A 14,692-nucleotide genomic window follows, 5' to 3' on the forward strand; every position below is an offset into this window, starting at 1 on the left:
GCTTTGAAAACATCTACAGTATATACACCATGAAGTAGCACTGCAGGTGAAACGTGGTTTGGGGCAATTTGTGCTTATGAACCAATTGCCTTCCCATTCCTTGAACAATGCAGGATAGTTTAACGTAGAGGGATTTCTGTACGGCCCTATCCTCTACACAGGACAAGCCTGGGACTTTGTGTGAAATCATGGGAAGGGGAAGCAACATGGAACCCAGCTCCAAAAATCTGTCTTTCTGGGATCATTTGATCTGGAGAAGGCTAATTTGTTTTCATCTGCCACCATTTCCCCCCTGTTAAACTGGCTGTCAGTGTATGATGCTCTTGGAGCTATTTCCTTCCACCCCCACTTTTACTCTGGTTAATTTACAAAGTCTATTTTTCCCCGTAGACCAGGGGGAGCTGCTTGAGTACTACAGAGACTCATACCTTGTCTGTTGTTTGCCCAGCCACATTGCTGTCACAATCGCCTTGAGAGCCAGTCACAGATTTTACAATTATTCCAGTATCTCTTCAAAGAGTCACTAAATGAACAGGGTCCTATCCAGGAGCTTGTGTTTAAAATCTGCCAACAGAGACAGATGCAAGTTTGTCGATCCTTTGTGACAGTTTGCAGAACACGGAACGTGTTTTGATGAGACTGTGGAAGTGCTGTCATTCATCACGCCACATGTAGTTCCGACCATTGTTTTGGCGGAAGATCAGCTTCCTTCAATCCAACTGACAGACTATGAAAACTCTAATGAGTTTATAATTGACAGCGACAGGGCTAGACAACAGGCAGGTTCTGATCAGAGTGTGTCTGGGGTATTACTAGCTCAGAAAATGACTTGAGCATTTAATCCAATTATTATTTCAAGAAACCCGCTCGCTACCGGAGAGCTATAAGCTATGACAGCAAAGAGTACTACATGCGCCTGGCTTCTGGAAACCCCGCTGTTTTCCAAGACACTATCGAGGAAAGCTCTGAAGGAGAAGCTGCTCAGCAGGAGCCGGAACACGGAGAAGACACAATTGCAAGAGTTAAAGGTTAGATCTCTGGCAGCAATATCCTTTTGTGCCCCGTATAGACTCATGAATGCCTCTGCTGCGTTGAGAAGTAACTGATTCCTTGTTACATCATTCGTGGTGGAGAAAATCTAATTTGGGACCAAGCAGGAACGTTTAACTCGGAGCTCTTTTGTTTGATATGAGACTGATCAGTGTAATAACAATACTTTGAAAGTAAGCTTCTCGAACTTTGAAGCGGGGCTACCCTAAGAAATGGCCAGCGATGGTTTAGTGAGGCGTATGCTGTGTCCTTTGATCACACCATTTTCTCTGTGTGCAAGGGCTCCTTCCCAGTTAATGCAATATATTTGTGCTTTCCTTTATGTTGCTGCCTCTCTGTCCTACCTGGTATTGATTTAAATACTAGGGGGTAGGGATGGGCACAAACCAAACCATTTCAGTTCAGCTCAGCCCCTGAACCAAACTGGGCCAGAAATGCCCTGACTTGGACAGGTCACCCTTTCTCCAGGCTGTGGCTTGCTGGGGACGGGAGGGGGGGGAATCACCTGGGAAAGCTTAAATGGCTGGCAGCCATTTAACTCATCACTTCCCCCTGTCATTAAGCAGTTGGTTTAATGGCCCGCAGCCATTTAAACATAACAGCTGAGAGGCAAACTCACCCTGCTGTTAGGTTTAAATGTCTGCCAGCCATTTCACTGGTTGGTTTTACTTCTCCTCACATCCAAGGTGTCCCTGTCAGCTGCTAGACTGAAATGGCTAATGGCTAATGGAAATGGGGGGGGGGAGGGGGGGACAAAACCAACTGGTGAAATGTCTCTCATAATTTAAACCAAAAAGCAGGGTGGGTGTGTCCATTAACTTTGAGGCTGAAATGGCTGGCAGCCATCTCACCAATCCAGAGGGAAGCAAAATTGACTGGCGAAATGACTTGCTGCCATTTAAACCTAACACGTCAGCTGTGGACCCATGCTGCTCAGCTGTTAGGTTTAAAGGATGCAAACAGCCAAACCATACCAAAATGTTTCGGGAAAGTACCTTCCTTGAACATCTGTTTGGAGCCTCCAAACCAGGCCAAGTTCGTGCCAGATTTTGACAAATGGACTTAGGGGACCAGAAGAACAGTAACTTCATTGTTTGCAGGCCAAAGTTCTTTGGCTTTTCGTTTTCTTTTAAGCGTTGTCTGGACAGGAATTTGTACCTCTCTTGTTGTTGACCCACTTTCCTCCAAAGAGCTTGGGGTAGCATACAGGGGCTTAACATCTTATCCCTCTTAAAAACTATGTTAACTCTGTTAGACTGAAGGAGTGAGGCTTGCCTGGGATCACCTCCCTAAGGGGCTGCAGCTTAGTGGTAGAGTCTACTTGGCATGCAGGTTCTCCCAAGTCCAGTCCCTGGCCTCTCCAGTGTAAAAAAGGATCTGGCAGTAAGTGATGTGAAAGACCCTTGCCTGGGATCATTGAGAGCCCCTGCTTGTTGGAGTAGACCATATTGACCTTGGTGGACCTATGGTCTGATCCAGGACAAGGCGACTTTGTGTGTCTGTGTGTGTGTAGCTGAGTAGAATTGGGGTAGTCCTGGTTTAGGTAGCTCTGTCTCAAGTTGGTGCGACCAGTAAAATGGAGATATGGTGACCACAGAATTATATTCAGGTGGGATCAGGGGCCCCCAGGATGCTAAACAGTCCCAGAGGGCCAACAAGAGCTGTTCCACCAGGCCCGTGGCTGAGGCCAGGAAATAAGATCCAACAGACACTGGCCTCCCTGCTTGAGAACCCAGACAGCCAACAAAACGCGTCTAACTCCGACTGGCCTCCACAGTGACGGTTTAAAATTGGAAGAGGAGGCTGTTCTTAAAACTATTTTAAAACTTTATAATTAATTAATGTCTGCTATATATGTAACTTTTGTGGGGGTATTGACTGTTTTGAAAGTGACGTCACCCACCCTGAGCCGACTGAGGAATAAAGTTATTGTTGTTGTTATTATTATTACTATTACTACCCCTGCTGCTGTTGGGAGCAGAAGAAACCAAATAAGGAAATATTTTCTGCTTAGAGTGGTTTGTTTGGAGCAGGCTATAAGTGCAACAGGGTATTCTAAGTCTTAAATTTGAATTGACTTGGTTATTTTACTGCCCAGCTTGTTCATTCAGTCCAGCTGATCGACAGGTGCGAATCCGCTGCTGATCCATTCTGTTTCCTCGGTTCAGGTCTTGTTAAGCCTCCCCTGAAGAGGTCCCGTTCAGCTCCTGATGGGGGGGATGAGGAGAATCAGGAGCAGCTGCAGGATCAGATTGCGGAGAGTAGCTCCATAGATGAAGAAGAGAAAACCGACAACACAACTCTGCTTCGACTGCTAGAAGAAGGGGAGAAGGTATATAGCTTCTAGCGTTTCATGTTTTTTTGTGGTTTACATCAGTGGTCCCCAACCCCTGGTCTGGAGACCAGGACCAATCCGTGGATCAGTCAGTACGGGCCGCAGCTCCTCCTCGTCCTCCTCCCTGGCTGCTGCCTTGGCTCCCCGTGCCAGAGTGCCCTGCCACTCTGCCGCCGGCTCACCTTTGGTGTTCTCCAGAGGCCGCCATGGCTTCCCCTTGGCATGGCACTGCGCAGCTGCTGCTGGCAGCGCCCCCTAGTGGGTAGCGGGAAGTCAGGGGTGCCGGCAGGAAAGCAAGTGGAACAGGAGCTCAGGCGGTGGCCACGTCCCTCAGCAAAAGACTACCCCCCCCCCCAGGCCTCAGTAAAATTGTCAAGCATTGACCGGTCCCCGGTGATAAAAACGTTGGGGACCAGATCTAAATCTTTTTTTAAAAGATTTACCAGATCTAAATTACCAGATCTACATTACCAGATCTAAATCTTTTTTTAAGAATAATAATAAGGATGTACCCTTTAAATTGCCGTTGTTCACACTTTGGCAACAAAGCTCGCTGACTGTTTGGCATGTGGTTTCTTGAGTCTGTTGGGTTTCCACATTCCAAATTGTTGTTCAGCCAGTCTCAAGGGGCTAGAGCAGGGGTGTTTTGCACCCAAGAGTCAAGGGCAAGCCTACCCAGGTGCTAGGTGTACTCCCAGCACATCTGAGCAAATACGACTTTCATCTCCTTCCCCCCTTTGGATTTCTAGCACACAGAATATACAGCACCATGACTATTGATTAGAAAGAGCGATGCTTAAGATCATTCACCTCTCATTTGCATTCCTGCATCTTTATTGTTGTTTCTGTAGTGATTCATATTTGATTTGTTTTGTTCTTTTGAGATTGTCCATCCTTTTAGGGACATAAGAAAGATAATGATGATGATAAACCATTATCCAGCCCCGTGTTAAGATTCAGCATCCGAATCCGTTTCTTGGCAGGCTTTGTTATTCAGCCCCCAGTTCTTTAATCTCTTTGAACAAGTCCATGAATTCGGTAGCTCCCGAGAGCATGGAAAGCCTTGAGAAACAATTAATCCTGTCCTTTGGGTTATTATCACATTTATCTAAAGCTCATTCTCATGATTGCATCCTTCCTCTGTGTTTCGTGTGTGACGGCGTTAAGGTTCACTTTTAAGTATTATAACTGAGTTTTTACACAGTTTATTTATCTTCAGGCATAGGGGAAATATCCGGGAGGGAGATTACCAGTTTTCAGACGATCAAATGTAATTTATGTCAGTTGCCAGTTCCTTTGAATTGCAGATGAAAATCTGGGAAGTCTTTGCATGTAGGTTCCTGGGAATCAGCATGACCCCGATGAGGAAAGAGTCTTCAGATTTCGATGGCTCTTCTTGAATGTCAGATGAAGCGTGTTATAAATAGCTCTCTTGCGGTGACTTGCTGTCTTTTGTATTCATCTTTGCTTAGTGTTATCGTGGCTTCCAGGTTCCTTGTGACACGAAAGGCAGAGCACCCAGTGCTGGAAGAATTACTTTCCGCCTTTTTTTGTTAGTTTGGAAGGCATGAATAAGATCCTTTGCGTCTGTCGTTAAGTCTTTCCCCTCTATCAGAGCACAGAAGTAGATAGATGTAACTTATGTGTGAACCTTTTTAGTGGGAGGGTTGCTATTGGATCTGCTTAGAATTTTTTTTCTCTTTTTGTTTAAAGAGCATCACACATACAACTAGGGGTGTGCGCTTCGACTCAGTTTGGCCACCTCTGTGATCACTGAGGCCCAAGGCAGCCAGCGCCGCGGAGAGGAGTGGCGGTGAACCAGCCAGCACCGGCACACAGACGCAGAGCTCTGTGCCTGCATGCGGGCGCTGGCTGGCCCACCGCTGCCACCCCTCCTCTCCATGCCACAGCGCTGGCCTCCTACGTACTGCTTCAGGCTTCGGTGATCGCCCAGGCGGCCAAATTAAGCCGAAGCGCTCAACCGTACATGCAACATGGGGTTTGGGCAAGGTGTCATTGGGACTGCTTGGATTCTCCCTTATTAATAGGGTTGCCAACATCCAGGTAGTGGCTGGAGATCTCCCAGGTGTTATCGCTAATCTCCAGGCAACAGATCAGTTCACCTGGAGAAAATGGCCACTTTGGAAGATGAACTCTATGGCATTTTCCCTCCATTGAATTCCCGTCCCTCCCTAAACCCTTCTCTCCTCAGGCTCTACCTCCCAGATCTCCAGGTATTTCCCTACCCTGAGCTGGCAACTTTACTTCTCAAGTACTTCAGTGTAATGAAGGAATAGTATGTGTTTATTAAACATGTGGGTTTCATTACAGATCCAGCACATGTACCGCTGTGCACGAGTTCAAGGCTTAGACACCAGTGAGGGACTCCTTCTCTTTGGCAAAGAGCACTTCTACGTGATTGACGGATTTACGATGACCGCAACCAGGGAAATACGGGACATTGAGACCTTACCTCCAAAGTGAGTTGATGATTCAAGAGGCGACAAATCTGTTTAAAAGGCAGGAGAGGGGAAAATGTCTGTGGAAATCAGATGATATCAAAAACATAAGAAGTCTCCAATTTCTGCTGGTGGTGCCTAAGCAGAATAATGTGAAATCAGATGTTAATATCAATTAAAGTATCATGATTTTGGCTACGTATTGAGCATTGGTGAAAGCCAGCTTGGTTGTAGTGGTTAGGAGCGCGGACTCCTGATCTGGCAAGCCAGGTTTGATTCCCCACTCCTCCTCCACATGCAGCCAGCTGGGTGACCTTGGGCTCACCACAGTACTGATAAAGCTGTTCTGACCGAGCAGTGATATCAGCGCTCTCTCAGCCTCACCCACCTCACAGGGTGTCTGTTGTGGGGAGAGGAAAGGGAAGGCGAATGTAAGCCGCTTTGAGCCTCCTTCGGGTAGAGAAAAGCGGCATATAAGAACCAACTCTTCTTCTTCAGTAATATCAGGCCTCTCTAACCCCCCCCCCTCCCTCACAGGGTGTCTGTTGTGGGGAGAAGAAAGGGAAGGTGATTGTAAACTGCTTTGAGCCTCCTTCGGGTAGAGAAAAGCGGCATATAAGAACCAACTCTTCTTCTTCTTCATTTCTGTTAAAGGCAACGTAATGAACGTGACTATAGAAGATTAGTGAGAAAAACTAGAACTGCTTCATAGAATCTTTCCAGCTCTGGGACAGAAATACACCATGGGCCGAGTAAAGCTGCAGATCAAAGATTCTATGAAGAAACTCTAATTTTTTCTCACTAATCTTCTATGGTGTCCTGTTCCAGGAGTGCCAGGAAATCACCCAGAATTATCTCCAGAATTTAGAGATCAGTTCCCTTGGAGAAACGAAGGTGTAATCTGGCACTATACCCTGCCCTCCCCAGGCTCCCATCTGGTAACTGTAGAGCTGGTAACTGTAGGATGTGCCTGAATTGTACTCTTAATAAATGATGCTAATTTTAAAGAAGGATTCTAGTGTTGGTCTGAAGTAGCACAACAAAATTCGAGTCCAATGGAACCTTTAAGACCAACAAAGATTTATTCAACTCTGAGGAAGCATACATGCACACAAAAGCTCGCACCTTAAACAAATCTTTGTTGGTCTTAAAGGCGCCCCTGGACTTCACCTTAATGAAGATCCTCATAGATTATCTATCTTTATGTCCTCCCGTTCTTTCCAGTATGCACGAGCCAATTATACCTAGGGGAGCTCGACAAGGCCCGAGTCAACTGAAAAGAACATGCAGCATTTTTGCATATGAAGATATCAAGGAGGTGCACAAAAGACGGTATCTGTTACAGGTGATGTCATTGTTGTTGTTTTCCTCTTGGGGAAAAGCAGTTTTTAATAGTGGGGCATCGGGCGTCACCTTCCTGTGTGCTTCAAGTGGAAGGAGCTACTTCAAATACGAATCTGTATATTTTATATAAGAGCCTCTTGTGGCGCTGGGTGGTAAGGCAGCAGACATGCAGTCTGAAGCTCTGCCCATGAGGCTGGGATTTCAATCCCAGCAGCCGGCTCAAGGTTGACTCAGCCTTCCATCCTTCCGAGGTCGGTAAAATGAGTACCCAGCTTGCTGGGGAGTAAACGGTAATGACTGGGGAAGGCACTGGCAAACCACCCTGTATTGAGTCTGCCATGAAAACGCTAGAGGGCGTCACCCCAAGGGTCAGACATGACCCGGTGCTTGCACAGGGGAGACCTTTACCTTTACCTTTATTCTTATGTCTGAACATAGCCAGAGTGTAATTGGAATGTGTGTTTCCCTCCCTACCTTTAGTTTTATATTTTATATATACAGTCCATAAATGCTTTTGCTTGGAAGTCAGTGAATGTCATTCTTATTTTTTAAAAAAAAGTTTGACAGAGGAAATATCGATAATTTAAAAAATCTATTCTACAGTTCACCACTGATTCAAGCCAAGAGGAGGCCATAAATTGATTTCATAGATTCAAAAAAAATTTAAAGTCTTCTGGGCCCTATAGGAGCCCTCAATAGTATTTCTAAAGTTCTGTTGACAGCTTGTTAAATAACTTGCTGTTTCATTGCAGCCGATTGCCGTAGAAGTGTTCTCTGGAGATGGACGCAACTACCTTCTTGCTTTTCAGAAAGGAGTTAGAAACAAAGTCTACCAGAGGTATTATGAACTGGTTTCCAGTTGTCCACCAGTAAACGCTGTACAGATTCTGACTAAACTCCCTAAACAGGGTCGGAAGCACATCAGTCAGGGCCTAAAATGAAAGGTCCTTTCATGGATTAGGAGCGGAACAGAAACATTGACAACACAAGATACTAATAGATGATGGTTTGCTCCATCCCTTGCAACGTCTGTTTAAGCCCCAACCTTGTAATTGGGGATAGAAATATTTTCCAGATGGCAGTAATTATTCCAGGTAGTAAAAGCTCTAGACCAGGGATTCATGGGAATTGTAGTCCAGGGACATCTGGGGAGCCACAGTTTGGCCGCCACTGCTGTAGATTGACTGAAGGGGGGGGGGAGTCTAGGGGCTTTTCTGCACTCTCGTTTTTCTTGTTTGTGTGTTTTGTGTGTGTGTTGGGGGCGGGGGGAGTCTGTTCTAAACGTATTTTGTTCTTTTTGGCCAATTTGATATTATATGAGTCTACATCTGGCTATATAAACTAAAGGTTTTATACTGGCCAGTAAATGGACTCCGGGGAATGGTAGAAGACAGGAAGGCCTGGAGGATCATTGTCCATGGGGTCACAATGGGTCGGACACGACTTCGCACCTAACAACAATAACTGGCCATTAAATGGTGTAATATCGAATCAACCACTAGAGGGTGCAAAAGATTAATGGAACATAACCCCGTCCCGCCCTGCCCCACCCCGCCAGAACACTCAAGGAAGCAAAATGGGCACGAAAAAAGCCTGAGGTGAATGGACAACAATTCTACATTGATTTACGTGTTATCAGTAAATGTACACTTGTTTCTCGCTTGTAATGAGCAAATCAGACGCCTTCCCCCTGTTTAGATAGCACCAGTTCTTAAGATTGAAGTGTACATTGTACTACTTTTTTTTACAGTACAAAGTATATACGTAACAAATTAAAACAGGGACAATGATCTAATTAATGTGTTAAGTGATCGGCAGTAGCCACCATATTCGGCTGCCTTCAGATCTCACACCACCCTGCAATGAAACTTCAGTGCAACATAAATACCTGCTGTACTTCCTTGTGCCATTGGCTCTTTGCGCCCTTCATGCTGCAGCACTTGATACAAATCTTGATGCAGCACTGCCATGACAGGTGGGGTAAAATTACTTTAAGAAATAAAACACAGAGGGCTCCAATGCAGCGTGATATCCCACCATCCCGCAGGGCCTGCAAAAGGGAGCTCCTCCACCAGGCATATGCCTGAGACCATGGCGTGAACCAGTCTGACCTCTCTGGGGGCCTTATCTAAGTTCCTGTTCTTGTTCTATTGTTGTTAAGATCACTGAAATTGTGTTATTTAGATTACTGTTGTATTGGTTTATGTTATATATTAATTTGTCCCATGTATTCCCCCATGTTGTATGTAAACGGCCCTGAGCCATATGGAAGGGCAGTATAGAAATCAAATAAATAAATATATCCCAATGCAGGAGTCTTGGAGAACTGGAGCTCATTTCTCCACACGGAAATAATTAATTCTAAACGGAGATTTAATCTAGGTTTGGAACTCTGGTTTGTGGGAGAAAGCAAGCGCCAGTTTACCGAGGAGCCCTCCTTGGAGCACCTCCGTGGACTGATGCTTGAGCACGTGAAGTGCTCATAATCAGTATATTGACCCTTAAAGGCCAGATTACCAGATCTGCTCTGGGGTAGAGGCAGGGGCAGAGGCTGCCTGACAGGGGGGACTTACCAGCAGCATCTCAACATTTCTACCGTGTTGCTGGCTGCAGAGATGCTACATAGGCCTTCCCTGCTGCTGCTAAGCCCCGCCCCACTGCCTTCTGGCTGCCTAACTCTGATTGACAGTGGCTCCCCCAGGATCTCAGGTAAAGGTCTTTCCCGTCACATCCTGCCTGATCTATTCAACTCGAGGTCCCAGTGATTGAGCCTGGGACCTTCTGCACACTAAGCAGGTGCTGGGTCACTCAACCACAGCCTCTATCAGACTAGGTTGTGTTCAGTCAAGCTCTGGGTATTAGGGGGCGGGGTGGAGCTGGGCAAATGCATAAGCATAGCAAAACAATTGTACTGATGTGTGATTGCAGTTTAATTGCTGCTATTCTTACATCTGAACATAGCCAGAGTGTAATTGGAATGTGTGTTTCCTTCCCCCTCTTTCCATTATTCTCTTAATTTCTGAAAAGATTTTTGGCTGTAGTTCCATCTTTAACCGACAGCTCAGAATCTGTGTCCGGACAGCGACCCAACACCAGTGTAGAACAAGGGTGAGCATTTGTGCTTCTTTTGGTGTTTTTTAAAGAGTCAATCTACCCCTTTTTGTTGCAGAGATAAGGGGAAAGGTGTATCTTTGCAATGTTATTAGAGGCTTAAATTTGAAAAAAAACAGAATGCTGGGAATTCAGAGAACCTAGTGGGGGGTGGAGTGGTTGCTGACGGGGGTTTCTCAAAGCCTGAGGAATGTTCCAGGGGGTTCTCAGTGGTAAAAGAGTTGAGAAAGGCTGGTTTATATGGTTACCATTTGTTTGAGTTTCGTTCCGGGGGGAGAAGAGAATGAAGGAAATAAATAGATCAGAATTGGAGATCGATGGGCGGATGTACTTTCTCTGATTTTCCTTAGGTCTGGTTTGCTGAGCACCCTAGTTGGAGAAAAATCTGTCACCCAAAGGTGGGAGGTAAGCAGAAAACGTATCTCAGTTTCCTCTTTCCTAGGTGGAAGAAGCAGAATATGCGGGCATGAATTCTTATGTCCAAGTGCTCTGCCAGATTTCTGGCTTCCATATTTTGCCATGAACTAGACAAGAGCACTTTAAAACAATAAAGATTTAGAGTTTTTAACCTTCCTTATTGGAAAATGAACTGAAATGCTGTTCTTGCTTTTTTTTTTCATCTACAAAGAGAGGTGAAATCAGTAATTTCCAGTACTTGATGCATCTGAACACTTTGGCAGGCCGATCCTATAATGACCTCATGCAGTACCCAGTTTTCCCCTGGATTCTGGCAGACTATGATTCAGAGGTAAACACCAAATTGTCTCTTTTTATCCTTGATCTTGTCAGTAAGGTTCACCATTTATAAAATCTGTTTTTGGGAAGCCCTATGAAAAGTAGCCCTATGACGGAACACATCTCTAAACCTTCTTCCCCTCCAAAATAAAGCTCCCTGTCCCACCTTGTCACTAGTAGATCTTTTTGGCTTCACTCAGCCCTGAGAGCTTCTGGGGAGGTATAAAGCCTTTTATTACAACCTCTCAGCCAGAATGTCACCAAGACTTATTAAAACAAAACAAATACAAGATTTCAAAATGGGGAAGGGTGATTGTAATCAAGCAAGCTTTTAATGTACAGTTCATTTCGATCACTGGCTTTTCTTACAGATGGTATGAATTCTTATTTTTAACACAGAGGTTTCTTATTTGTGTTTTCTCTAAAACACCTTTGTTTTTTCTTAGATCTTACCTTTTATAGAATTCCCCTGAATCCCCCCTGGTTCCTAAAAAGCGGGCACACTGAGCTTGTGTCACAACTGTCACCCTTCCACAACTTTCTCTCTTTCTGAGGAGACTGAAGCTCCACTTCACACACATATCCCTTAGGACAGGGGTAGTCAACCTGTGGTCCTCCAGATGTCTATGGACTACAATTCCCACGAGCCCCTGCCAGCATTTGCTCATGGGAATTGTAGTCCATGAACATCTAGAGGACCACAGGTTGACTACCCCTGCCTTAGGAAATTCTCCCCTGAATTCCCCTCACCAACTAAGCAGGGTTCTACTGTTTCTTCCCTGGAAAATTTCACCTCACACTTTAGCCTCATTTGGGAGCATTCACCTGTCTCCCAAATGACTGCTCTAGTGACCAGCTATTGTGTGGATTAGCTCTGATCCCAAATCTCTTTTCACTAGAGAATCTCTTCCGAGGAGTGTTTCAGCCAAGGATACGAACCTCTCTCTGACCATCTCTGCCTGAATTCACTTCCCTCCAGCCCACAGTCAGTATTCACAATTCCCCCTCAGCTTTGGCTAGCCACTCATACGGCTCTGAGCCTGTCGCCCTGGTTCATACGCTCTAGAGAGGATTTTTAACTCCTCACTATCCCTAGCTCTTGTTCTAGCAACTCTGAACCTCATTCTCTAGGTGCTGTCCGTCACAAGTCCAAATGATCTCTGGAAAAAGGCCTACTTATTTGGCTAAGAGCATGATGCTAACATCCAAGAATCAGCCGTGCCCGAAATTTTGTGATGAGATTTCTCTTAACACCACCGATGTAGACTTATACATTGAAATTAAAGGCTAAACATTGGACTGGAGAAAAGGGTTCATTGACATTCATTCGTTCATGGAATGAGCACTTTGGAAAGGCCGGCTGATCCACGTGCAGTAATCATGAAGAAATTATGGCATCATTTGAGATGAATGTTCCCAAATCACTTCCCATTGGACTCAGAGACTGGCAGGCATGAGGAACCGTGCTCCCGACGACTGTCTAAACGTTATAGTGTTTAGATGTGAAATGTGGATGTACAATTCAAGGCAGGGACTTGGGTAGCCTGGCAGAGGTTTGTAAATAATGAGACCAAAATGAGTGCCCCAATGTAGGAAGGTTATTTGAGTCTGCGAGAGCACTCAGATGGCAAAGTAGTTGTCGTTGTTTAAAATCAAGATCTAGAAATAGTAAATAGGTGAGTCACAGATACCTTTCACGATCAGGAAAGTGTGAATCAATGAAAAATCCTCTTAAGAACCGACTTTCCTTTTTGCTTGGCTGAAAGGAGCTGGACCTTACCAACCCCAAGACGTTCAGAACCCTGGCTAAACCGATGGGGGCACAGACGGAAGAAAGATTAGCTCAGTATAAGAAGCGCTACAAAGACTGGGAAGATCCTAATGGTAAGTCCATCATGCATAAGGGTGGGGAGGATGTCACTCTACCTAATAGGGCTGGTTGTGTTGATTGTGAGAGCTCTGACGGGGTTGTCTCAGTTCCACAGAGCCTGCAAGAGATGGCTCCATCAGGACCCTCAGCTCTTCTGAGAGCTCATCCCACCAGGTAGGGGCCAGGACCGAAAAGGCCCAGGCCCTGGTTGAGACTAGGTGGGCTTCCCTTGCGCCAGGGACCACCAGCTTGTTGGTAATCAACAGGCAAAATGCTCTCCATGGGGCATAGGCCAGACAGATGGTCCCTCTGGGCCCGGGCCTTAAAAGTCAGAACCAAAACCTTGAACCAGATCCAGAATTCAACCAGTAACTAGTGCGGGACTCAAGAAAAGGATGGATGTAGGCTCTCCACAGTGTTCTGGTGAAAACCCCGGCTGCTGCCTTCTGTCCCAGTGGCAGGGTATTAATATTATCTGTTTAATTATTTGTCACATCTAGTCTGTAGATACATGGTGAGCCGGGCAGGGATCCTTTGCCCATAAAAAGCTGTGTAAAGAAGCAGGAATTACTTATTAGGTAAGAGCAGACGTAGTCAAGCTGTGGCCCTCCAGATGTCCATGGACTACAATTCCCAGAAGCCCCCTGCCAGCGAACGCTGGCAGGGGGCTCCTGGGAATTGTAGTCCATGGACATCTGGAGGGCCGCAGTTTGACTACCCCTGGGCAAGAGCAAGAGAAACTGCCTTATGTGCAGGGATTTTGTTTGCACAAATGAAATAAATAAAGGGGCTCATTCTTCCCACAGCATCTGGGCCTCCTCCTCTTTTCCTCTTCCCCGTCTTCTTAAATGTTGCCCTGACCAACAAGGAGTTGTACGGCTTGACACCGTTTGGAAATAGGTTGTTATTCCTTTGGACATCCTTGTGCTGCTATAAGCTGCTGCTTCAGGTCTTCTTGGTGGGCCTGTCTGTCAGGAGCCAAGCGGTTGGGACCCAGCAGATTCACGGAACAGGCATCACTCTCAGGAATCTGGATGAAGCTTTAAGTAGAAGTCTTTATTTGGGGGGATCAGGACATAGATCAGCACTTTGCAAACAGCTCAGAGTCAGGAATCTTGACAGAGCTGTTAAAGAAGGGGGTTACATAGCTTATATACATTGGAGGGGAAAGGGGGGCACAGGGGCTGCCAGACATCACTAGGGATGAAAACTCTTAGTCAGGAACAGGAGAGCATAGAATCATTGAATAATAGAGTTGGAAGGGACCTCCTGGGTCATCTAGTCCAACCCCCTGCACTGTGCAGGACACTCACAACCCTATCGCTCATCCACTGTCACCTGCCACCTATTGAACCTTCACAGAATCAGCCTCTCCGTCAGATGGCTCTCCAGCCTCTGTTTAAAAATCTCCAAAGATGGAGAACCCACCACCTCCCGAGGAAGCCTGTTCCACTGAGGAACCGCTCTAAGTGTCAGGAACTTCTTCCGGAGGTTCAGATGGAATTTCTGTTGAATTAAATTTCATCCCATTGGATCTGGTCTGTCCCTCCGGGGCAAGAGAGAACAATTCTGCTCCCTCCTCCATATGGCACCCTTTTAAATACTTGAAGATGGTTATCAGATCCTCTCTAGAGTTCATGACACTGTCCAATGGTGGCAGGTCTAAGAAACAGCATCCTTAGTTTTGTTTTGTCTTTAGGTGACTTTGCCCCTTAAACTGCATCATGGGCTGGTAATGAGCCAGGCTGCAGCTGATCCCTTTAGTCCGGGCGATTTCTGACGATTATC

General features: G+C 45.9%; 1 protein-coding gene across 7 annotated transcripts in view; it reads left to right on the plus strand.

Moving 5' to 3' along the window:
- Positions 1-14,692, plus strand: part of WDFY3 (WD repeat and FYVE domain containing 3) — a 161,446-nt gene that overhangs the window by 126,335 nt on the left and 20,419 nt on the right. For all 7 annotated transcript variants that reach the window (XM_077300980.1, XM_077300979.1, XM_077300982.1 and 4 more), the window contains 9 exons: positions 860-1,028; positions 3,219-3,382; positions 5,717-5,865; positions 7,069-7,189; positions 7,941-8,026; positions 10,216-10,296; positions 10,650-10,704; positions 10,928-11,047; positions 12,801-12,918. In XM_077300980.1, coding sequence (XP_077157095.1) covers positions 860-1,028; positions 3,219-3,382; positions 5,717-5,865; positions 7,069-7,189; positions 7,941-8,026; positions 10,216-10,296; positions 10,650-10,704; positions 10,928-11,047; positions 12,801-12,918 — 1,063 coding nt within the window. The remainder of the gene's footprint in view (positions 1-859; positions 1,029-3,218; positions 3,383-5,716; positions 5,866-7,068; positions 7,190-7,940; positions 8,027-10,215; positions 10,297-10,649; positions 10,705-10,927; positions 11,048-12,800; positions 12,919-14,692) is intronic.

Source organism: Paroedura picta, chromosome 10 (assembly GCF_049243985.1).
Source record: "Paroedura picta isolate Pp20150507F chromosome 10, Ppicta_v3.0, whole genome shotgun sequence".
Lineage (NCBI taxonomy): Eukaryota > Metazoa > Chordata > Lepidosauria > Squamata > Gekkonidae > Paroedura > Paroedura picta.